At 37.4% G+C, this 25,025-nt stretch overlaps 2 protein-coding genes across 3 annotated transcripts in view; one reads left to right on the top strand and one right to left on the bottom strand.

The window, feature by feature from the left end:
* Positions 1-25,025, top strand: part of LRIG2 (leucine rich repeats and immunoglobulin like domains 2) — a 68,363-nt gene that overhangs the window by 22,610 nt on the left and 20,728 nt on the right. For both annotated transcript variants that reach the window (XM_004769826.3, XM_013044435.2), the window contains exons 2-12: positions 11,786-11,851; positions 13,452-13,526; positions 13,690-13,824; positions 14,351-14,494; positions 14,607-14,750; positions 15,593-15,736; positions 15,942-16,085; positions 18,818-18,898; positions 19,622-19,693; positions 19,829-19,897; positions 24,536-24,699. In XM_004769826.3, coding sequence (XP_004769883.2) covers positions 11,786-11,851; positions 13,452-13,526; positions 13,690-13,824; positions 14,351-14,494; positions 14,607-14,750; positions 15,593-15,736; positions 15,942-16,085; positions 18,818-18,898; positions 19,622-19,693; positions 19,829-19,897; positions 24,536-24,699 — 1,238 coding nt within the window. The remainder of the gene's footprint in view (positions 1-11,785; positions 11,852-13,451; positions 13,527-13,689; positions 13,825-14,350; positions 14,495-14,606; positions 14,751-15,592; positions 15,737-15,941; positions 16,086-18,817; positions 18,899-19,621; positions 19,694-19,828; positions 19,898-24,535; positions 24,700-25,025) is intronic.
* LOC106003522 (40S ribosomal protein S27-like) lies at positions 9,015-9,306 on the bottom strand. Its single transcript, XM_045081887.1, has one exon. The coding sequence runs from the start codon at positions 9,183-9,185 to the stop codon at positions 9,015-9,017; it is 171 nt and encodes a 56-aa protein (XP_044937822.1). The 5' UTR covers positions 9,186-9,306.

Raw genomic sequence — 25,025 nt, 5'->3', positions numbered from 1 at the left:
TGCAGCTCTGGATCTCAGAGTTGTAAGGGTGAGTGCCATGTTGGGTGTAGAGATTACTTAAAAATAAAATCTTGAAAAAAAAAATCTTATTTCAAAAATCATATATAAATTATGAGAGGGCATATATTCTCATTTTGAAAAAGCAAAACAGAAATGTATTAAATAGAAATAAAAGCATCCATTTCTTCCTTTACTCTTTTATCCCACCCTCCTGTGGTACAAGTAGGAATTAAAAAAAATATATTTCAGTGAGAGAGAGCACATGCAGGCATGCAGCGTTATGGGGGACAGAGGAAGAGGGAGATAGAAACCCAAGCCGACTCCCCACTGAGTGCAGAGCTGGATGTGGTGCTTGGTCTCATGATGCTGAGATCAGACCCCAGCTGAAACCAAGAGTTAGATGCTCAGCTGACATCGCTGCCATCCAAGTGCCCCTGGATTTTTTTTTTTTTTTTTTTAAGAGAGAAGAGTCTGTGCCAGGGGAATGGCAAGGAGAGAAGGAGAGAATCCCAAGCAGACTCCGTGTGTTCAATGTGGAGCCCATATGGGGCTCAATCAATCCCATGACTCTGAGATGATGACCTGAGCCAAAATCAAGAATCCAGTGCTCAACCAACTGAGCCACCCAGGTGCCCCAGGAATTTACTTTATAGGAATTTCATCTTGATAGTGAATAGAATTTAGTGGCATCTCGGTGCTGGTGAGACTTTAGTTTAGGGTAATTCTGTAAACTACGAGAGGGAACATGTAAACTCCAAAAATGTCTGTTTTGTTCATGCCTGCTTAGTGTGTTGCCTGGCAAATGATGGGTGTCAAGTCTTCGTTGATAGGTTTATTGTAGGGCAAGCAAAGGAAAAGAATTGAGAGAATCTTAACATCCTCTGGCCCACAGGCTTTGGTTTATTCGATTTCTGGATGAGTGCAGTGATTCTCAGTGCTCACTGCACAATAAACTGTCACCTGGAGAACTTTTACAGAATACCAATGCTTGGGCTCCACACTCCAGTGATTCTGATTTGATTGGTTTGGGGTGAGACCCCAGCATCAGTATGTTCAAGTCTTCCCTGGTGATGCTGCAACAGTGATGGAGAACCACTGAACCACAGACAGTTGTTGCTTATTGAATGTTAATTGAGATCTGTGTTTTGCTTAATTCTTTGAAAGTCCTTTATGCTTTGAAGGACACTTATTTTTATAGGGAATATTGTCCTTATGTTTCATTATATTAAAAATATTTTGCATTTCTTGATCTACAACATATATAGTCAGCACACGGATATTCAGGACTTACTTGTATATTAAGATAATCATTTCTTCCCGATGCTAGAAAATACATTTCTCTCATCTTTGGTCCATGACAGTTCATATGGTATATTTTATTTTTTAAAGGTTCTTCAATCCTAATGGAAGATGGGCATTTAGCAGTAGAGAAAAACATATCATATTAACAGTTTAGCAAAAATATATTTGAAAAATATCTGAAATTTTTATCCAGTACTTTTTCAACTTGTTTATTCTGTAATATTCCAGTCATCAAAAGTATTAAGATGTTCAGCTGATGCAAATAAAAAATAAAAGCAATTTAAGTAACTGCATCCTATCTAATTATTAATTTCATGTTTGGGACAAAAACCAATGGAACAGAATAGTTAATGCAACCTTTACTTTGCTATCAGCCTTTTAAAAAAAAAAAAGTGTGTATATTCTTTACCTTTCTCTTTTCCTTGTCCTTCCCCAACTTTTCCCCAAAGAAGAAATTATGTTATTTGTAACAAAATTAACTGCAGGAATAATTGTCAGAATAACTAGTGGTGATTAGCAGTTTTAAAGTTAAATCATAAATAATGCAATATCAGTGAAGTGTGGTATAAGTAAGTTTGTAACAATACTTCTTAACTTTGGGTTCCTTGTACGTATTTTTATTTTTTACCAATCTGTTTTCAGGATCACTATTTTATCTTGCTTGTATAATCAGAATCTTGGCAGGTTGCTGCAGGAAAAGCATAACCGACCATGAGCATAAGTATGCTTATTTGTGCCAAGTTAAACTATGTGGATATTAAGGAATGATGGATTACATTAATAATGAGAAACCCAACTGATGGTTGGCTTTGATTAGACCTTCCTTTTCTACCAGTAATGTAGATGATAAGATAACTTACTTTAATATCTACTCCTAAAAATTTTTATAATCTAAAAATATGGTCTGATACAAGGATATGAATTCAATTGATATACAGAAAATGCTTACTAATAATGATGGAAAATGCATAGTTTTTTGTATATTTTCATGTATAAGCAGCAGCATTTGTTTTGCTATTGCTGAATTATTTTATTAGTATGCTATGGTTTTGTACTGCTTGCTAAAATTCCAACTCTCTTCACTGGCTTGAAATTTGAAGGCCAGACACTAGGTTCTAAAATGGAGTTTACTGTTTCATACATCAGTCTAAAGAGTCTAGTATGTTTACATTTTCCACTTTCTGAGGCATATTACTGATTAGGAATATACAAGAACCATCTAGTTACCTTTTTTTCCCCTTTTGTCCAGTTCATAATTAACCTGATTTGGTCAGTTTAGGGAATTATTCTGCAAACAGTCTGTGGGAAGAATTCTAGGCCCCCCCCCCCCTTTTTAAAGGGTTTATTTTTATTTGATAGAGACACAGTAAGAGAGGAAATACAAGCAGGGGGAATGGGAGAGGGAGAAGCAGGCTTCCCCCTGAGCAAGGAGCCCGATACAGGGCTCTATCCCAGGACCCTGAGGTCATGACCTGAGCTGAAGGCAGACACTTAAGGACTGAGCCACCCAGGCGCCCCAGATTCTAATCTCTTAGAAAATTAATTGAATTAAAATCTTTTCTAAGGGCACCAGGGTGGCTCAGTGGGTTAAGCTTCTGCCTTCGGCTCAGGTCTGGATCTCAGGGTCCTGGGATTGAGCCCCAAATGGGGCTCTCTGCTCAGCGGGGAGCCTGCTTCCCCCCTCTCTCTGCCTTCCTCTCTGCCTACTTGTGATCTCTTTCTCTGTCCAATAAATAAAATCTTAAAAAACTTTTTTAGTTACATTCTTAGTTGAAGATAGATCTTATATGTGAGTTTATTATTTTTAGATAATATTTTCCCGTGGTAAACTATTAAAACAGTACAGGAGCATATAAAGTGCAAAAATAACAGTTCTTTTGTTCCGTCTAAGGAAAACCCACCATTAACTGTTTCTTGGGTATACTTCTTGAAGTTCTACACACACACACACATATATATCTTTTTTCTTTTCTTTGAAATGCACATGTGCCTGCACACACATGAAGCCATGCTATGTACCATACGTAAATAAATGTGTTATTTTTGGGGTGCTTGGGTAGTAGCTCAGTCAGTTGAACGACTGCTTTCAGCTCGGGTCATGATCCTGGATTCCCAGGATCAAGTCCCACCTTGGGCTCCCTGCTCAGTGGGTAGTCTGCTTCTCTTTCCCTCTGTTCCGCCCACTGCTTGTGCTCTCTCTCTCTCTCTCTCTCTCAAATAAATAAAATCTTAAAAGAAATTTGTTATTCTTTTTTACTGACTGCAGAGATATCTATTGTATGGAACTTTCCTAAGTTATTTAAGTGATCCCATTTTAATAAACAGATTTCTTTTTATTTTATGATTTTGCAATTCCAGTAAATTCCTGGTAGATATCTCTTCATAATTATGTGTAGAGGTACAACTGGTATAGGTTGTATATCAGATCTTGTGGTATAGGTATGTACTTCAATAACTTGACTAAATGTTTGGTGGATTGCCTTGTTTTTGGAATCTTAAAAAATTGGAACTCACAAGCAATATTTAGTTTACTACTTTTAAGTTAATGTAGGGGAGTAGTTCCAATTAATTAAGGTTTTATCTTGGAAAGTGGATTGTGTGTCTGCATATATAATAGATAAATACTCAGAAAAAGTGACAGTGCTTGACAATCATTCTCTTTCAGTCCAGTAATAACTTATTATATACCTACTCATTTGTATGCTAAGCATTTGGTATATATTCTTTAATCTCCTGAGCAGTTGAGGGAGATCAGTATAGTGTTCTTATTTAACGTTAGAAGAGACTGAAGATTAGAGACATTGGATGCTTTGCCCAAGGCCCCAAAACTGGTCATGTGGAAACTATTCTTAAATGTAACTGTACATTGAGCACTACATCAAAAACTGATGATGTACTATATGTTGGCTAATTGAATTTAAATTAAAAAAATATATATAACTATAGAATTCGTATTTCCTGTTTTGTCATTGTATTCCTTCTAGTGAAGCAGTAGTTTAAGTCCTTAAGAACCCAGTGAAATAAAATGGAAGAAAAGAGAACCTCCCTCTGATTCTTGAAATGAATGCTGCCATCTTCCTACCACCTCCATTTTGGAGTATAAAAAATGTTGTATGGTGTATTACAAATAAATAGAATAAATGAAGGATAGAAGATTTAGTTTGGAATCACACTATGCTTCATGCTATAATAAAATCTCATTTATCCTAAAGATAATTTACCTAGTATCTCTAGTCAAAGCATTTCTTCATAAAGTAGCTGCTCAGACTCTTACTCAGATCTCATTTACTCCTACTTCAGACAGTTCAAGCACTGGGGTTTCCTAGCTTATGGCAATTGATTAGAAGCAACAAATTAGGGGGTGCCTGGGTGGCTTAGTGGGTTAAAGCCTCTGCCTTTGGCTCAGGTCATGATCCCAGGATCCTGGGATGGAGCCTCGAATTAGTCTCTCTGCTCAGTGGGGAGCCTGCTCCCCCCCCCCCCGCCTGCCTCTCCACCTACTTGTAATCTCTGTCAAATAAATAAAATGTTTAAAAAAAAAAGCAACAAATTAGAAAAATTTCAGGTAGTGAAATTTTTGCTGACAGTTCTAAGAAGGAATAGCTTTTGGTGTAAAGCTGGTAGTGCTACAAGAAAATCAAACCTAAAAGACAGGATTTTAAGAGTTCTTTTGGGCGACGTCTGGGTGGCTCAGTCAGTTAAGCTGTTGCCTTCGGCTTAGGTCATGGTCCTAGGGTCCTGGGATCGAGGCCCGTTTGGGCTCCTTGCTTGGCAGGGAGCCTGCTTCTCTCTCCGCCTCTGCTTCTCTGCCTGCTTGTGCACTTGTTCTCTCTCTCTCTCTCTCTGACAAATAAATAAATAAAATCTTTAAAAAAAAGAAGAAAAGAGTTGTTTTGGGATCCTTGTCTTTAGTATATTTCAGGAGTACTCAAGGTCATCAACTTGTTTAAAATTACAGTATTACAACTCATTGTAATGATAATCCCGAGTATTATTTTTAAAAGTAAATTATGCTAGATACACTTTAATAAGACAGGGATTTATTTCTTTTTAAAATTTTTAAAAATTTATTTAAATTTATTAGAGAACTGTGTGTGTGTGTATGTGTGTGTGTGTGTGTGTGTGTGTGCGCGTGCGCGCGCCTGCCTGCCTTGCCGGCATTTGGGCAGGGGGAGGGGCAAAGGGAGAGAGAGAGAGAGACTCTCCTGCAGACCCTGCTCTGAGCTTGGAGACTGGTATGGGGTTCTGTCGCACCACGCTGAGATCATGACCTGAACCGAAATCAAGAGTTGGCCACTTAGCTGTCTGAGCCACCCAGGGGCCCCTGACCTTTCTTTTGTGAACAGAAATCTCTGTCTTGGGTGCCTGGGTTGCTCAGTCTGTTAACTGGCCAACTCTTGATTTCGGCTCAGGTCATGATCTTGATTGTGGGATCAAGCCTCACGTCAGGCTCCATGCTCAGTGCTGGAGATTATTTCTCTCACCTTCTGTGGCCCCCCACCTTGCATGCGTGTGTGCTCTCTCTCCCTCTAAAAGCAAAACAAAAGGGCAAATTATGCTGGATAAATACGTACAGCATCGACATACCTAAACTGTTGGATATGATGTATTCTTAACTTTTTCAACAATACTTTATTGAGAAGGGACCCCCTTCTCAGTATTGTTGAGTTTATTAGTGCTGCAGATTCTCAAAAAAGATTGATGATGACTCAAGAAGTGCACACTTGTGACTGGGCAGAAGAAAACCTCTGCATCTGTGTTGCTGTAGGACTTTTCTGCAATTAGCTTGCAGATTTTGATTCCCTTCCTCTGAGTGTTGTGATTGCCCTGTACATTCTATGAATTATTTACACCCTGATGGTACTAAACGACTACATTAATGGCACCTCTGGCTCCACATGATATCAAGAACTTTAATAATTCATGACTTATTACAGCTACATCCCTGTAAATTAGCATGAGTGGGAGCTGAGTTTACAACATTGAGATAAGGCATTCTCTGAGATTTTTACTCTCTAAGCATTATATCCATAAATATTCAGATATTAGTGATGTTTAGAAATAAAGGAAAGAAACAAATATTATTGACTATTACAAAGCTAGACTCTTTAGGTTTTGTTTATCAAGCATTAGATTGCTTTAAGGTTATTTTATTTATTTATTTTTTTTAGATTTTTTTTTCTTTTATTTTTTCTGACAGAGAGACACACACAGAGAGAGGGAATACAAGCAGGGGGAGTGGAAGAGGGAGAAACAGGCTTCCTGCTGAGCAGGGAGCCCGATGTGGGGCTTGAGACCAGAACCCTGGGACTGTGACCGCAGCAGAAGGCAGACGCCTAGCGACTGAGCCACCCAAGTGCCCCTACTTAAAGTTTTTAAGTACATTTTAGGGATGTTCAGGGTGAAAATATTTGAAGGACAGTTCTCTATTTCAGGACTTTTGCTTAAAAACAAAAACCAACCCTGACAAGCCTGTATTAACTTATGCAAACTAAATGGAATTAATGATTTGCACCTGGGAAGAACGGCGAGAGACTAAGTATCTTTTTTTTAAAGATTTTATTTATTTGGGCGCCTGGGTGGCTCAGTGGGTTAAGCCGCTGCCTTCGGCTCAGGTCATGATCTCAGAGTCCTGGGATCGAGTCCCGCATCGGGCTCTCTGCTCAGCGAGAGCCTGCTTCCCTCTCTCTCTCTCTGCCTGCCTCTCCATCTACTTGTGATTTCTCTCTGTCAAATAAATAAATAAAATCTTAAAAAAAAGAAAAGATTTTATTTATTTGACAGCAAGCAGGGAAGAGCGAAGACACAAAGAGAGAGAGCGAAAACACAAACAGGAGAGCCGCAGAGGCAGAGGCAGAGGGAGAAGCAGGCTTCCCATTGAGCAAGGAGCCTGATGCGGAGCTCCATCCCAGAACCCCGGGATCATGACCTGAGCTGAGGGCAGCCATTGAACCGACTGAGCCATCCAGACACCCCTCCAAATTCTTAATCTTGAAGAGTTTTACATCTTATAATCGAAATCTTCCAATTTTAGTCTACTTGAGCCTTTTTGAAGTACTTTATTTTTTATTATTTATTTTTTAAAGATTTTGTTTGTTAGCGCATGTGAGAGCACAAGAAGGGGATCCCAGCAGCAATGGGAGAGGGAGAAGCAGGCTCCCTGCTGAGCAGGAAGCCTGATGCGGGGCTCAGTCTTAGGACCCCGAGATCACAACCTGAGCTGAAAGCAAATGCTTAATCAATTGAGCCACCCAGGAGCCCCTTGAAGTACTTAAAAAAAAAAGAAATAGGAAGAGCATGGTTATGGAAAGCAAGGATGTGTCTGTGCACTCTCATATGCACATGTTGTGATTAAATTCCAGAGGGAGATTTAGGTATGAAAGAATGCATACATAACTAGGGAAGAAGGGGAATGGTTGAGTTGATGTTCAGTCTATCTTTAGTTTTCCAGTGATGCCATCTAAGTATTGTAAATGCTGCTTTCAGAAAAGACAAAAAGCTTACTATAGTTGATAGTTTGTAACCCTAGTACTTAGCACAGGGCCTGGCACATGGTTCAGTAAGTGTTTATTGCAGGAATACCTGATGATCAGATCAATCCATATAATTTTAGACACCTGTTTTTTTTTTTTAAGATTTTATTTATTTATTTGACAGAGAAACAGCGAGAGAGGTAACACAAGCAGGGAAAGTTGGAGAGGGAGAAACAACTGACTGATCCACCCAGGCGCCCCAACACCTGGAATTTTGATAACTCAAACAGCTATACGGATTTATACTGTAGTAGTCTCCCTTCCCCCATATTCACGGGAGATGCATTCTGAGACTCTCAGCGGATACCTGAAGCTGTAGATAGCACTGAACCCTATATACTCTGTTTTTTCTTATATATTCCTATGATAAAGTTTAATATATAAATTAGGCACCATATAAAACATTAACAGCAATAATAACAATTCTAACCATACACTATAATAGTTATATGAAAGTGATCTCTCAAAACACCTTATTGAACTCACCCTTCTTGTGATGACGTGGAATGATAAAATGCCCATGTGATGAGATGAAGTAAAATGAATGATGTAGGCATTGTGAGCTACCGTTAGAGTCATCTGCTCTAGAGCACAGTTGTGAGCAGCTGAAACCATGGAAAGCCAAACTGCGGATAATGGGGAGTGGGAGAACTACTGTGGTTGCTTTCTATGGTAGTACTTCTTTGGGAGTGTATTTTAGTTTACTGTTAGTGTTTTAAAATCCCACCTAATGCAGATTTGTCACAGAAAGGTCCAGAGAGCCTCATTATGGGGTTCTGACCTCTGAGGCATGTAGTCTTTTTTTTTTTTTAATCCATCCATAATCAAAACTTTATTGAAAAATAGACAGTGGGTGCCTGGGTGGCTTAGTTGTTAAGTGTCTGCCTTCTGCTTAGGTCATGATCCCAGGGTCCTGGGATCGAGCCCCACATTTGACTCCTTGCTCTGTAGGGAGCCTGCTTCTCTCTCTCCTACACCCTCTATTTGTGTCCCCTCTCTCACTGTCAAATAAATAAAATCTTAAAAAAAAAAAAACAAAAAACAAACTGAGACCAAAATAGAACCATTGTGTACCTTACAAAATTAAACATAATTACATTATTTTGGTACATAACTGGAATTACTGAATTGATTAGGCTTTCTGCCATGTAACACAAGTTCAGGAGGTTGTGTGGATCGTTAGTGTTGCTTTCTTCTAAGTGAAGAACACCCTGTGAGTCTGGCCTTTCCTTCTGTTGGCTTGCACAGCAACACTGTTGAACAGCCCGCACAAATAAAGACCATCTGAGCATGGTTGAAAACCGTGGTAATCTTGGTAATCTTGTAGCAGCCTGGGCCTTGTACATCCATAAAATAGGAATGTGGGCTTTGAACTAGCTGTTTCTTTTTATGTTTTTTTTTTCTTTTCCTTTTCCGAGGACGAGGACGGGTATAGTAAATCTCTAGCCAAAAGCCTGTTGATCTTTCGTGAGCCCAGACAGTCTGATCTCTAACGTTGACACCCCTTGTGAGCAGCACGAGATTGGGCTTGCAGCATCTGAGGCATATATTCTTAAGACAGCATTATCCTGTAGAGAGGCTCCAAAGTATTTCCGGTATCCTTTGAGTTCCATCAAAAAGCCTTTAGAAGTTCTTCAAAGAAAGAGAGAAAATCACTCCTTCCCCCCAGTAGAGACACTGGACAGTTTTCACTGATACTTAATACAAAGTAGCTTATACCATGTGTGAGTTGGGTTAACTTGTTTTAGATTTCTTTGATAATAGTTTTCTTTAAAAGTGATTATTGCTTTAAAAAAATGGGGGGGGCGTGCCTCGGTGGCTCAGAGGGTTAAGCCTCTGCTTTTGGCTCAGGTCATGGTCTTGGGGTCCTGGGATCGAGCCCTGTATTGGGCTCTTTGCTTAGCGGGAGCCTGCTTTCCCCTCTCTCTGCCTATCTCTCTGCCTGCTTGTGATCTCTCTTTCTGTGTGTAAAATAAATAAATAAAATCTTAAGAAAAAAAAAAAGTGATTATCTGGTCATTGACATCCATGAGAGAACTGTAGGAAATGAGTATAGTCAAGAGTTACATTGCCAGAGAGATTAGGGTTTGGGAAGGCATTAGAAGCACTGTTACGATTAAAATGAAAGCTCTTAATCTGTAAAAGGGGGAAAAATAAATTTTAGCAAGCATTAGATTCGGAATTAAATCATACTGTGCTAGCCTGCTACACAGGTCATAGTTGCCAGACCGGCCACCTTGGAGCAGAATGTGGACTATCTAACTTAAATTAGAAGAGCTGAATTTCTTCTTTAGTTGACATGCCACTTCCATAAAATCCAGTGTTGTTTAGTAGCAACTGTGAGTTGGATGAAAGTATCTGAATATAAGATTTTTGTGTGGAGTAAATTCCTATTTTTATCTCTAGCATTTCCCAGCACATACCCCTAGTCATGAGTGTCCTTGAGCTGATATCTGGTGCCAGGTATCTTAGAATAAAGGTGTTAGAACTGTTGCGGAAGAGGGATGGTTTCATCTAGCCTTAATTATCTTACGGTGTAAATTAAGCTTCTAAATGAAAGTGGCTAAATTTTACAGATGGACAGACGTGAATCTAGCTGAGAACAAATTGTTCTGCTGTGATAGAGACATCATTCAGACCTGTGTGCATCTGTCAACTGCCTGTGATGGCACAGTGAGATAAAGTGATCTGTAATGTTTCTCTGGTGTATCCCTATTGCTAGCCATATTGTAATGTATAATACATCTCTTGGGCAGACAGCTTGTGTGGGCTGGATTCCACTTCAGCCTTGTAAAGATGCCAGGAAGCATCAAGGTGAATTTTTAAAGCCTATTTAAATATTTAGACTTGTGACTAATTTCAGTGAAATCTCTGCTATATCTAACAAACTTACTTGCCAAAAGTGAGATGGATTTTCAAGTTTATGGCTTCCTCACTTATTAGCTGTATGACCTTGGATTGACAAATTACTGCTCTCTGCCGGTTTCTGTCTTAGGCAAGCAGGGATTGTGAAAGTATTTGCCTTGCAAGGTTGTTGGGTGGATTTAGGTAGTTAACGTGTGTGTATAAAGTACATAGAGGAGTGCCTGATGCTTAATGAATGTTAGCCACCACCACTACCACCAGTCATCATCATTAACATAATTTTGGAGATGGATTTTTCTTCCCCAAAGCTGGATTGCTTTTTTTTAGGAAGACTGTATCTCTATTAAGGATATGGTCAACTTTAGTTCTAATATAGAAGCTCATTATCTTGACTTGCAAAATCAATCTTCTTTTATCTACTGCTAAAGTATAATGCAGTATATTACAATATTATTTTATAATGTGTAAATACTTTAAAGTACATACAATACTTGAAAAATTATATAACATGTTACTTTAAAAAGTGTATTTTCTTTCAAAAATATGTAAAGTGTAGTTCATTACAATAAAAGTAGAAGATAATCACAAAAAAGATGAAAGAACCTTATAATATTGCTGTGGAATGGTCTATCAGATGTATTGTTAAGTGAAAAGACTAAGGCAAATTAATGCATAAATTAATCTACCATTTTTGTAAAAATTTGCTGGTATGTGCATAAAATATCTGGCAGGCTGCTCAAGAAATGGTAGATTTTCATTTGTTGCTGTTGGGGATGGAAATCATAATGGCTGGTGACAGGGTGGGAGACTTAACTATATTTTCTTTTACACTTTTTGATTATTGAAACATGTGACTGTATTCTCCAGTTAGTTTTTTAAAAAGACCTCATAAAAGTGAAGAAAAAGTAAAATAGCTGTTTTGAAATCTAGATATTTATTCTTTATAAACATCTTTTTGTGTGTGTTATGCAAATTTATATTCAATGGGGCTTTTAGATTACGTTTTAGTTTAGTTTAGTTTTTTTTTTTTCCGTTAAGTCTCTTTTCCAACACTGAACTAAGAATGATCTTTTGTCCTCCATTAGGGATCTGAGTCATAATCGCTTGTCTGACTGGAACATCAGTTTGGAATCTCAAACCTTACAAGAAGTGTAAGTTACTTTTATTTGTTTAAATTTAAATTAAACTCTTAGAGGTGGATTTGATGCATTATGAATTTGAGGATGTTCAATCAGAAATGCTGTCCGAAATTGACAGAAAAAATTTAAAAGACATTTTTAAATCTAAACTTGTCTTTGGCTTTGCTACCATTACAGGCTCTCTGGGTGTTGCACTATTAGGTTGGTGATTAGTTGCAAACTGTGTAGAAATATTATTCTATCTACTTTCTTGGGGCCAAAATGTAAGATCCCCCCCCCTTTTCAGAATAAATATATTTTGCATGTTTCTTGCTGGTTTCAGTCAGTGAAATTCTCTGTTGTTTAAACTTTTTCATGTCTTGACTTGTCTTGAGATACAAGCATCATATCTAAAGTAGAGTTACGTGGGGGTGCCTGGGTGGCTCAAGTTAGTTAAGCGTCTTGACTTTTGATCTCAGGTAATTATCATTATCTAGCCCCAGCATGGAACCTGCTTAAAAAAAAAATGAGTTACCTGAAATATTTTTGAGTGTTTTGTATTGTCTGTAGTGTGGTGGTTAATATAATTCAATTTTCTACTTCACTAAAGTTTTTCCTTTAATACTGAGATGTATTATTATGTATTTTTTGGAGGAAATTTTCTAAAATACTATTAATATCAGTTATTGCATTGTGATGTTTCCAGAGGCACAAGTATTGAGCCCTTTTGCCTCTATGCTAAAATGCAGAACCTTTGGACTTATTTTTCTTTTTTGATTTCTTGCTGATGGGGTTAACTTCTTCATGCTCTCATTGTCCTTGAATTCCCTCTGTCTCTGCTCCAAATTGACTGGTTTTGATCTGCTTTGCTCTGAATAAACAATTGACAAGCTTATTTGGCTTAAAGACTAGGCACTGAAGAAAGTCCTGAAAAATGCTTCAGTGGGAAATTCATGAGCTTTAGGACATGGACTTTGTAACTTCGGCTGGTTTCTTGGAGGCCTTTTACTTCTGGTTTCTTTTCTGTAGTCTAGGTAATTGAGGTTGTTCAGTGATTGAAAACCAGGTTAATGAAATGTGATTATGTTGGATTTGCTAGTAAAACATTGGAGACATTATGTTTAAAGAGCTGCTAAGATCAGATGGTGACATGTCATGTCATCTGTAAAATTAATCATAGGCTCCATCTCTCGGGCAGATTCATTTGTGGACTCACGCAACCCTCTCTAACTTTGAGTAACTTAAAAAATGTGTGTATGTTTTAAAAATTTACTTAATTTATAATTTCTTAATCTTATTTACTATAAATGTATAAAGAGATATGGGTAGGTTAATTCTTTAAGAAGGATTGGTATTAGCTGTCAGAAAAGTAACTTCAAGAACCTTGCTGCGATTAAAAATACTTGATGTGCAAAATAGTGACGTCAGTCATAAATCTACATCATGAAAAAACATTTCTTATTAAAATCTTCAATTTCTCAGTATAATGCATTTAGTCTGATTCATTCTGAGTCATCTGCCTTTTTCAAATTTGGCACTGATCCTAAAAAATAATTATTGTCCAGAAACCAGAACTCAAGAGGCAACATTTCCCCTTCTAAAGTTTGAAATCTTGTTTTTCCTCTTTTCCTAGGAAAATGAATTATAATGAGCTAACAGAAATCCCATATTTTGGAGAACCAACCTCTAATATTACTCTGCTCTCACTGTAAGTAAATCAGATTTCAGATCTTTTAAATTATGAATAGTACAGTTTTTAAAAAAATTTTTGTTTTCGGTACCCTTATTGTTGAGCCTAACTATTTAACATCCTCATGGCCTGGGGTAGGTCTCTGGCAATAGCTTCATTACAGTCTTTTTTTTTTTTATAGAGTCCATAATATAATCCCAGAAATAAATGCAGAAGTGTTTCAGTTTTACCCTGCTCTTGAGAATTTAGATCTCAGTTCAAATATAATATCAGAAATCAAGACCTCTTCATTTCCTCGAATGCAGCTTAAATACCTGTAAGTAGTTTAATCTAGATTTATTTTAAAGTTCATGTTTGTTATTTATTGATACTTATCTTCTCAGAAATGTCTGTTATTATTGTGATATTGATATGCTTATGAAAAACAAATCTGGAGTCAGTTTTTTGGGTTGTTTTTTCTCTCCTGTTGTCAGAAAATATTAAGTATCCAGGGTTATTTTTGAGGTTTAATTCTGGGTGTGTTTTACTAACAGTTTTGTAAAAGGTAAATAAGATTGGTTTGTTAAACAGTGGCTTATCCTATATAATGATAATCAACGTGTGCTAGTGTTTTATAGTTTACCAATCATATCCATATTTACTGTATGAATGTACTAGATGAATGTACTAAATGAAGTTGGTATTATCCTTATTTTGTAGTTGAAGAAACAAAGCAGTTAAATGATCCGTAAAGTTGGGTGTAGTTGCTAAGTGGTAGAGCAGGGGGCTCACTCATAGACTTTGGGTAGCTGTCAAGTGGTAGAATGTTTCACTAAATTTTTTTGTTACCTTGTTCATTTTAGAAATTTGAGTAATAATAGGATAACCATCTTGGAGGCTGGTTGCTTTGATAATTTATCCAGTTCCCTACTAGTGGTAAAGTTAAACAGGAACAGAATCAGCATGATTCCACCTAAGATTTTCAAGCTACCTCACCTCCAGTTCTTGTGAGTAACTAAATAGATGGATTTTTAAAAGATTGTTTTTTCTTTTAAATTATTTTAATTATTGTTAGAACAAATCGGCAAATTTCAGACTGTAAAACCATTTTTGTTAAAGGGAACTTAAAAGAAACAGAATTAAAGTGGTGGAAGGTCTGACATTCCAAGGGCTTGACTCCTTAAGATCTTTGAAGATGCAGCGGAATGGTATTAGCAAACTTAAGGATGGAGCATTTTTTGGCTTGGATAACATGGAAGAATTGTAAGTACTATGAACTAGAATAGAATATTGTTCGAAAGGGGTCTGCCAGTGCCATTAGTACAAAATGGCTAGGATAGTTGATTTAATTATACCCAAGTTCACTAGTTCTTTCTCCCTACTCTGATGCGAAATAATTGTATACAAAGCTCTTTAAGCTTTGTTATTGATATTGTTATTTAGTGTTTTTTTCATCATTCTTAAAAACATTTCATCTAGGGGCACCTGGGTGGCTCAGTCAGGTAAGTGTCCTGCTCTTGATTTCAGTGCAGGTCTTGATCTCAGGGTTGTAAGTTCAAGCCCCATGTTGGGATTCAGGCTGGGCATGGAGCCTACTTTAAAAAAAAATTTGTCTAGAAAGCTTATATTTTTCTTAATGTTTGGAACTAATGAAAATGATCAGGATTCACCTCGAACAGGTGTATCAAAGTTCTTAGTGTGTTGATTTTATAGATCTGATTTATTTACTTGACAGACAGAGATCACAAGTAGGCAGAGAGGCAGGCAGAGAGAGAGTGGGAAGCAGGCTCCCTGCTGAGCAGAGAGCCCAATGTGGGCCTTGATCCCAGGACCCTGAGATCATGACCTGAGCGAAAGGCAGAGGCTTTAACCCACTGAGCCACCCAGGCACCCCTAGATCTGATGTTTTAGATGGTTTTACTACCTTTTAGCAGTATATTGTAAGTAAAATATTAGTATTTCTTGAATAGAATTTGTTGGCTCACTTGAATTGAGCAAAAAGTATATGCCTCTCTGAGCAAGACCTAATGGAGGGTTTTGGAATCTTCTCATTGCAGTGCCTTGTTTTGAAACGTATTTTCTCCTTTTTTTCTCTAATTCTGCAGAGAGCTAGAGCATAATAACCTTACAGAAGTGAACAAGGGATGGTTGTATGGCTTGCGAATGTTACAACAGCTCTATGTCAGCCAGAATGCTGTTGAAAGAATCAGCCCTGACGCGTGGGAGTTCTGCCAAAGACTATCTGAACTGTGAGTGTTGGATGGCATTTCAGTGGAGGCTGTGAGACTAGAGTACATTGGAATAAATCACTCTCATGGCCAGTAATGAGATCTAACATCCCTCTTTGTTAGAAGTTTGTTGAAAACTCTAAATTTATCACATAAATAGAATGAGAATAGGAAAGTTGAATTAAAATACAACTAATTCCTTATCTTTCATGTTTCCTGTTCTTAGTGATTTGTCCAATAACCAGTTGACCCGCCTGGATGAATCTGCCTTTGTGGGTCTGAGCTTACTGGAGAGACTGAATTTAGGGGACAACAGAGTCACTCACATTGCTGATGGTGTATTTCGATTTCTTTCCAATCTTCAGACACTGTAAGTACATCTGTCCTTTTTTTTTTTTTTTGCTAATTTTTTAAAAATAGTAAATAGGGACGCCTGGGTGCTCAGTTGGTTAAGTGTCTAACTTTGGTGCTGGTCATGATCTCATGGTCCTGGGATTGGGCCCTGAATTGGGCTCCCTGCACATTGGGGAATCTGCTTGTCCCTGTGTCCCTCCCCTTGCTTGTGCTCTTTCTCTCTTTCAAATAAATAAATACAATTAAAAAAAAATAGTAAAGCAAAATAAAACAGCTGATCAAGCTACATGTTTATGTTTATGTTAATATTTTGTAGTTCTTCTATTTTACACCTTGGGACAAGACATTGTTAATTGTGTCTGTCCCCATACATAAATAAGATTTATCTTTAGCCAGTTGAGTTTGTGCTTTAATTCTGAATTTAACCAACTGAACAACAAGGCATCTCTTATTGTGCCAGTTACTGTGGAATAAAACACAGTCTGCTAATCAAGACAGACAGAGAATCAAGAATGCACACATTTTTTTGTTCCTCTGACCTTGAACTACTACCAGAAAACATTCATTCAGCAGGATAAGGGTGCGTAGTGGGAGGAGCTCTGGCAGGAGCGCTGTTCATTGTTGCTAATTTGCTGCATGACTTTGAACATGAAAAAACTTAACATTTATCAGTGATCTGATATGTGCTAGGTGCTTTCAGAATACTAGGATATTACAGTTCTTTTCCATATCAGGAGGCTGAGGTTCAGAGAGATTAAAATGATGGTTTAAAATAACACAATTTGTATTCCCAGCTGGTCTTTCATCCAAGTACTAACCAGGCCAGACCCAGCTTAGTTTCAGAGATCAGACAAAACTGGGCACATTCAGCATAAAGTCACACAGCTCATAAACATTTGAACCAGAAGTAGAACCCAGGTCTGTTTGACACTAAAGTTCGGGTACTTCTTACCATACTGTCAGATGAACAGAATCACTTAGCCTTCCCTAGGTGTCATTTTGCATATGTCTTCAGCAGAGGATGGAGACAGGAATAAATGATTGCTATAGGCAGTTTCAACTCTAAAATTCTGGGGTTCTGTAAGCTGGATGTTTTACCCTTGTTATGAAATGTAATTGAACAAAGAGGTATTTTAAATGAAATACAGTGATTTTAAACATAGAGGAGAATAAGAGAAAAAGGCTAATTAGTAGAATTTGTAGATTCTTACAGTTTCTGAATAGGGGACTTTCTGGTCTGAAAAGAGGCAAGCTCTCAACTTTGGGACCTAGGCATCAGTGAGAAAGAAAGCATGATAATTTTGTGAAGGTGTGTTTACCTGTACAAGTTTGTTTGATTTTTTTTTTTTTAACTTAATGAGGCAGTCTTCCTTCAGATTTGGCCTTGAAATATTTAAAGTGATTTTTTTTTTCTTTTATCTACACTATTAGAGGTGAGCCTAGAATAGTTCAAACCCAGGAGCTTCTCTCAGATGTAACTGCAGCCTTTTGGCAATTCAAAGAATGGCAAGCAGTTTCTTTCAGCTGATTATTATTTTTAGTATTAAAGTTTAAGAAAATAATTGCAGAAATAAGTCATGGTTTAATGCCACAAAGAAGGTTAAGGCATAATTAGGATAAGATCAGAAAATCTTGCTTGAGGCCAGTATTCCTGCCCGAGTGTATACTTCTTACTCCCTTTGGTCAGTGAGTTCTATTTATGCTGTACTCTGGCGGTGGGGGAAAGTCCTGGAAGGTTGAGTTGTTTCAATGTTTATTCCTTAGTAAAATAAAATGAACCTGTTAGCTTTCACTTCAAATAAAGATTGAGCTAAAGGGGAAGAGTGATCTTATATCGCCATACTGTTACATAACCTAAAAGTGTATTATGAAGAAAAGAGCTTTGTATTTTATTATGAGATGACTTAAGGAAGCAACAGTGATTAAATATCTTTAACTGAGGGGCGCCTGGGTGGCTCAGTGGGTTAAGCCTCTGCTTTCGGCTTGGGTCATGGTCTCAGGGTCCTGGGATCGAGCCGCGCATCGGGCTCTCTGCTCCGCCGGGAGCCTGCTTCCTCCTCTCTTTCTCTGCCTGCTTCTCTGCCTACTTGTCGTTTCTGTCAAATAAATAAATAAAATCTTAAAAAAAAAAAATCTTTAACTGATACTTCTTCCAGCAGGACACCGCATGATGCAGTTGCATTTCCTCTGAGAATGCAGCAGTGGATTTTAAAAGATCCATACTTTTCCTTTTAAAAGTAATAGAGTGATCACTCTAGTGCAAGGGTGTATCAGTCTTGCTTCCCAGGGGGGTATGTTTAATTGCTGTCAAGCTGTGAAGCTTTATACTGACATTGTTCTTTGTTAGCCATTTTAGGTTTAAGAGCCCACGGGAAGACTTGGGTCACCCAGAAATCCCATTAGTCTAAAATCACATTTGTAAGCCATATCCCCTGCGTCTTGAAATCCTGCTTTTTGCAGGACCCTGACTATAATTTTAATATGCTAACAAAATTAGGGGCTATTAGATAGTAAGGTTAATTCTCTTAGCAGGTTGCTTTATTTATTTATCAAGGCCAGCTTAACCCTTTGCTTATGAGAATCTGTTCTTATATGCTTATTGAAGATATTCTCTAAAAAAAAGAGTCGAGTCATCTTCATAAATAACTGTTAAAATAAGGATGAAAATTAGTATTGCCGTGCCAGGATGATGCCCAGCGTTGTCATGGCCATGTGAACTAACATAACCTGTCTTTGATATTTTTTTAGAAACTTAAGGAACAATGAAATTTCATGGGCCATAGAAGATGCTAGTGAAGCTTTTGCTGGACTCACAAGTCTCACTAAATTGTATGTATTTATAATATTTATGTATGCCTATAAAGGTGTATTTTCAAGAACCAATTGTATGTGTGATTGCATTATGTCTTTTTGCTATGGCTGGAAAGTCAGCCTTTTGATTCACCCACTAAAGGAAGAACCTTTTTGTTTACTAAGTTTTTTGTTTATTGGTGGCTTTAAGTTTTATTTATTTAGTTAGTATTGGGACATTTCTATTGAGAAAAGCTGTCCAGTGGGCACTCAAAGAGGTTATTCATAGAAGTAGACTTAACGAGTCACATAAAAGAAATGCACTGAGAAACCAGAGTTGAAGCAGTATTCTTTTAATCATATGAAATTTATGGGTAATTTATCTAGAAAGAGAGGAATTCTCTCAAGTAAGATTTTAGATCTTTTCTCCTGAGAATTTTTCCAAAGCTTCACACTTGGTCTGAATTTCTTTGACCTGATCTTTTGCCAAGAAGGGAGAGATTGGGACTCTAATCCAGTTTCTCACATGAAATTTAGTAGGGCATCACTGGTCCTCACCGCTTTTCACAGCACCTCGTTGAGCTCCAACCTCTTCATAGAGGCCTTCGTTCTGTGCTTTGCAATAGTTGGTGATAAAGGTTCACAACTTTCTTAAAAATGCATGTTAAGCTTATTTTCACTTTTTATAGGTAAATGTTTGATTTAATGAATTAAATTTTGCTTAGTGGAGAACTTTACTAGAAAGGTCTGTTTGTATTTCAGAATCTTACAAGGAAATCAAATTAAGTCAATTACAAAGAAAGCATTCATTGGTCTTGAATCCCTTGAGCATCTGTAAGTATTTTGCATCCATTTTGCTCAGTATATAAATAATCTTTGCTATTAGCAGAGGTTCTCATGACCATTTAAAGTGTTTATATAATTTAATTGTAGAAATGGTGACCGGTAATGTTTTATTTCTCATTTCAGAGACTTGAACAACAATGCTATAATGTCTATCCAAGAAAATGCTTTTTCTCAGACTCGCTTGAAAGAACTGTACGTAACAAGTTTTTTTTTTTCACCGATCATTAGATCATTATCCATACTTTTGCTCTTAAAGTGAGATGAATGTGACCCATGTGTTTCCAAAAACACACAATTTAGGCAGGAAAAAAAGATGTTAATATTCAGTTATTTTAGTGACTGGATATAATTTTAAAATAACCCAAGATCGAAAAACCTAGAATTTATTGCACCAAACTGTTTTCATGTGCTTTTAGTTAAAAAGACCTTAGCATGGCTCCTTATGCTTTAGGTATATCTTCCTGTTCCTTTTCTTCCCCTTGTTTATTTTTGGATTATTGGAAAAATATGTTCTAATATCCTTAGGTGGGAATCTTAGGGTGGATTACGGTTAAGATATTAGGTAATTTGTTAGAGATAATTTAGCACATTCAGTATTGTCAGAAGGAATGTCTCTAATCTGTTTGCCAAATTACTAAAATGGTCAAACACTATTCAAAATAGTTGTAATAAAAAAACACATATTACTTCATACCCTTTTTCATTTATGATTTTTAAGAAATCGCTCTTACTGATTTAGAGATTTCCCCTGGGGGGTGGAGAGGGTGGTTAGTTGGGCACTGGTATTAATTTTATTAATTTTAAACTCTGGTGACTTGACTGTTGAGCCAGTGTTAAGAATCAGTGGCCTTGCTTTAAAACCACTCAAAAGAAGGACTGTGGACCAGAACTGGTTCATGAAGAGATAAGGATAGAAATTCATAGTGTTCAGAAACTTTTAAACAATTTGACATTACTCTGACACTTTAGTTGAATATTATAGTATTAATCTATAACAGATTGGAAATTTATAAAACTGGTCCTTCATCACAGGTAGTTTGAGATATACTGAAGTGTGTGAAGTCAAACTCCCTTGATTTCAGATTTCTGCTTCATTCTTTACACCTGTGTGACATTGGGAAAATTTAGCCTAAGACTCAATTTCCCTTCTCAAAATGAAAGTTGTACATATCTCCCTCAGAGTTTATGTGAGGATAAAATTAGATGATTTGTTTATTCAAGAAATATTTATTGTCATCTGCTATGTAAGGTACTGTCCTAGATGCTAAAAACACAAGAATGAACAAGACAAAATCTCTATCCTCATAGCATATTACAATGAATTCTAGTAAGGGAATCAAAGAATAAGTCAGTAGGTACATAGTATCTCATCAGGTAATAAGAGTTCTGAAGGAAAGTAAAGGTGGGTCACAGGTATGGAGAGTGACCAGGATTTTGGATAAAGTAGTAAAGGAAGGCCTTTTTGGGGGGCGAGGGGGGGAGATAATAACATTTGAGTCAGTACCTTAGTGGCAAAGCCTTGAATACTGGGTGAAGAGCATTCCAGGCAGAAAACAGCAAGTGAAAAGGCCCTGAGGTAGGAGCTTGCATTTTATGCTTGAAGAACAGCAAAGACAACAGTGTAGCTGGAAGAGAGCAAAAGGAAGAAGAGGGGGGTAGGAGGTGAGGTCAGAGAGTTAATCAGGAACCAGACCACCCAGGGCATAATGAGTCATGAGGACTTTGGATTTTTTTCCCCTCTAAGTTCATTAGGAAACTTTAGAAGGTTTTGAGAAGGTGCTAAGTACAGAGGCTGAAAGTTGAATAACTAATACTAATAAAATAAAAATGTTATGGGAATCATTATTAGTTATTTTCTGCCAGACATTTAAGTGGCTTTTTTTTTTCTGGTCAGCATATTTTGATTTATTTTTCCTAGGCTTAACTTTTTTTTTCTTTTTTAAAAAATTTAAATTCAATTCATTAACATATAACAATGTATTATTGGTTTCAGAGGTAGAGATCAGTGATTCATCAGTCTTATACCTATTATTCATTATATTATGTGTTGTCCTTAATGCTCATCCCCCACCCCCCTCCCCTCCAGCAACCCTCAGTTTAACTTTTAAGGGCACACCTTAGTGCATTTCAGTATTACCCATTTTTTGTCCATGATAATCTGAGGGCCACCATAAAGTTTTAACTCTTGTTAATGAGAGCTAAGTGTAAAATGTAATTTAGGTAGTTGTTGAAAGCAGATAGTGTAGTTTCAGTCTTAGTCATTTGGTAATTGGAGAATTAGTTTGAACAAACTGCTAATGGAGGAAACTGTAACATACCTTTTTTACTGAGAAATTTTGGTTGCTTTTGGTTTACTTTAAGTCATATTTACAATACTGTTACATCAGGATTTATTAAAATGTAACCTTGTGCTTTCTGGTATCCTTCACAGTGCTTTGCATAAATATTAGGGGGAGATGAGAAAGTCGTATGTAAATTAAAAAATATTTTGCATTAAACTTACATAATCATGGTAGAAACAGTAGAAAACATATAGTTAAAGCAAGAAGGAGAGTAAGTCCCTAGATCCCTACTACTCTTGAAACAATCACTCTTAATATTTTGGTGTATATCTGTCCTCACACTTTTTGAAAGAATGCGGACTATTCTGTGAGGTCCTTGGGAGCAGGTTGGTTAGCACTGAGGGTGGAAAGATGTAAAAGAAACATAACTAAAGGGAAGTAATGTGAATTCAATGGCATCTGTGTACAGACATTGTGCTAAATGCTTTATTTAAAATTTTTTTTGAGGTAGACATTCTCTAACCCATTTTCCAGAAATAGAAACTGAGATTTTAGAGACATTAAGTATTTTGCCTAAGGTAAGTAGCAGAAGAAGAGTAAGGCCAGGTTTCATGAGTCAGTTTATACCCAAGAAAGCATAAATCAGACCACATCACTCCTCTGTTTTTAACCTTCCAGTGGCTTCCTGTACAACACATAGGGAGAAAATACCTCAAATTCTTTTCTTAGTTTGCAAAGCACCTGCATGGCCTGCTCTTCCCTACCCAGCTCCCTGACCTTGTCCTTGTCACTGCCCCTTCCCTCACTGTGCTCTAGCCTCAGTGGCCTTGCTTTTCCTCCGGAACACTGGGCCTGTCTGCCTCAAGGTCTTTGCATACAGTTTCCTATGTATGCGACACTTTCACCTCAGGTCTTTGTGGGATTTGCCCTCTTGCTTCTTTCAGGTCTTTGCCTAAATGCTGTCTCTTCAAAGTATTTTTCCCTGACTGCTTGATCTAAATTAGTAGCTGCCCTCTCTTTACTTTTGCCTGGCTTTGTTTTTCTTGATAGCACTACCTTTCTGACATTGTGCTTTGCCTTTATGTGTTCACTGCTTGTCTCTGATGAATACGTAAGTTCTGTGAGGCCTGCATCCGCACGGCCTAGAGCAGTCCCTCGCATAGAGGAGACTCAAACATTTGTCTGTCAGTGAATGAATATAATGAAGAACTCTGAAATGCAAAAGGTAACTTCTGGCCCAATTAATTAAAATAACCCTTACTCAAGTAAGGCTTTTGAGATTCCATTGAAGACTGATTGAAACGTCTTCGAATCACATCTTAGATACTTTGACTAAATGAGGGTTTGGGTGATGCACACAAAGCAAGTCACAATCTTCTCCAAATCATTTGCTCTCACTACTTCCAGGTGGATGGGACATTCATGGGGTCATTAAGAGAAAACCTATCTTCTTTTTCTGATTATGTTTTATAGCCCTATCATAGACAACAAATAAAATTTCACTGTTTCCTAGTTTAAGTTGCAGTACACATTGCCACAGGGATGAAATGTTTTCAGTTTTTTTTTTTTTTTAAGATTTTATTTATTTGTCAGAGAAAGAGAGGGAGAACACAAGCAGGGGGAGCAGCAGACAGAGGGAGAAGCAGACACCCCGCTGAGCAGGGAGCCCGATGTGGGACTCGATCCCAGCACCCTGGGATCATGACCTGAGCTGAAGGCAGAGGCTTAACCCGCTGAGCCACCCAGCGTCCCAATGTTTTCAGTCTTAATGAAATAATTTGAAAATAAAGCTTGTGGAATTATTGTGGAATATTCTTTTGGAAAATATCTTCTCCACAACAAACATGTCTCTGTGCTGCAATGTATATGGTAAGCTTTCCCCCAGACTTTTCTGGGAAAAATCTTAAACCTTAAAAACTGAAAGGAAGGTACAGTTAACATCCATATTCCCTTTACCTAGATTTATTGCTTGTCAACATTTTGCTAAATTTGTGATGTTTCTCTCCCTTCCTCCTCCCATCATCTCTCTGTCCCTCCTTCCTCCACACACGACTACTTGGCTTAGCCATTTGATAGTAAGTTGCAGGCATCATGACACTTTACCCTAAATATCTCAGCATGTATATCCCAAGAACAATGGTGTTTTCTTACATATAGCCACAGCACTATTACCTCATTCAATTAAATTAATTTTGATAAAATAATAGTCACTGATACGGAGTCCATACTCATTTCCCCAGTGCCAAAAAATGTTTCTTGTAGATATTTCTTCCAGTCTAGAATCATGCGCTGCATTTGGTGATGAGCCTTTAGTCTCCTTTAATCTAAAATAGGTCTCTGACTGTTGTTTTGCCCCTTTTCTTAATGTCTTGGATGACAGTGACGTATTTGAGGAATTGAGGCTGAACGTCTGAATTTGTGTTCTTGTGGTTTGATTCAGGTTGAGCACTTTTTGGAGAGAAGAATGCATGGGTGTGCAGTAAGCTTTTAATGGTGAAGAAAACAGAATGAAAAGTAAAGCGTCTTTCTTTTCTTCTTGACTTTGCAGGATTCTGAACACAAGCAGTTTACTCTGTGACTGCCATTTGAAGTGGTTGCTTCAGTGGCTGGTTGATAATAACTTCCAGCATTCTGTGAACGTAAGCTGTGCACACCCCGAGTGGCTAGCAGGGCAGAGCATCCTGAACGTGGATCTGAAAGACTTTGTCTGTGGTTTGTATTTTGTTTTAAAATATTTTATACTACATGCTGTCTTTTTGAAACATGCTGTCTTTTTATTTTATTATTAATTTGTTATTATTTATTTTATTATTACTTTTTTTTTCATCATGATAAGTGTACTCTTTAATCTCCATCTCTTCTGACCACCCCCACCCCTGGTAACCATCAGTTTGTTCTATATGTCTAAGAGTCATTTCTTGGTTTGTCTCTCTTTATTTTTCCCTTTGCTTATTTTGTTTCTGAAATTCTGCATATCAGTGAAATCTTGTGATACTTGTCTTTTGCTGTCTGACTTATTTCACTTAGTGTTATACTCT

The sequence above is a fragment of the Mustela putorius genome, unplaced genomic scaffold, assembly GCF_011764305.1.
Source record: "Mustela putorius furo isolate JIRA1106 unplaced genomic scaffold, ASM1176430v1.1 tig00000585_pilon_pilon_pilon, whole genome shotgun sequence".
NCBI classification, from domain to species: Eukaryota; Metazoa; Chordata; class Mammalia; order Carnivora; family Mustelidae; genus Mustela; species Mustela putorius.
This window is presented reverse-complemented; position numbering and strand designations above follow the sequence as displayed.

Bases quoted from the DNA above. Each gene is read 5' to 3' on its own strand.
- LOC106003522 (XM_045081887.1), bottom strand. From the start codon at position 9,185: ATGGATGTACAAGGCCCAGGCTGCTACAAGATTACCAAGATTACCACG.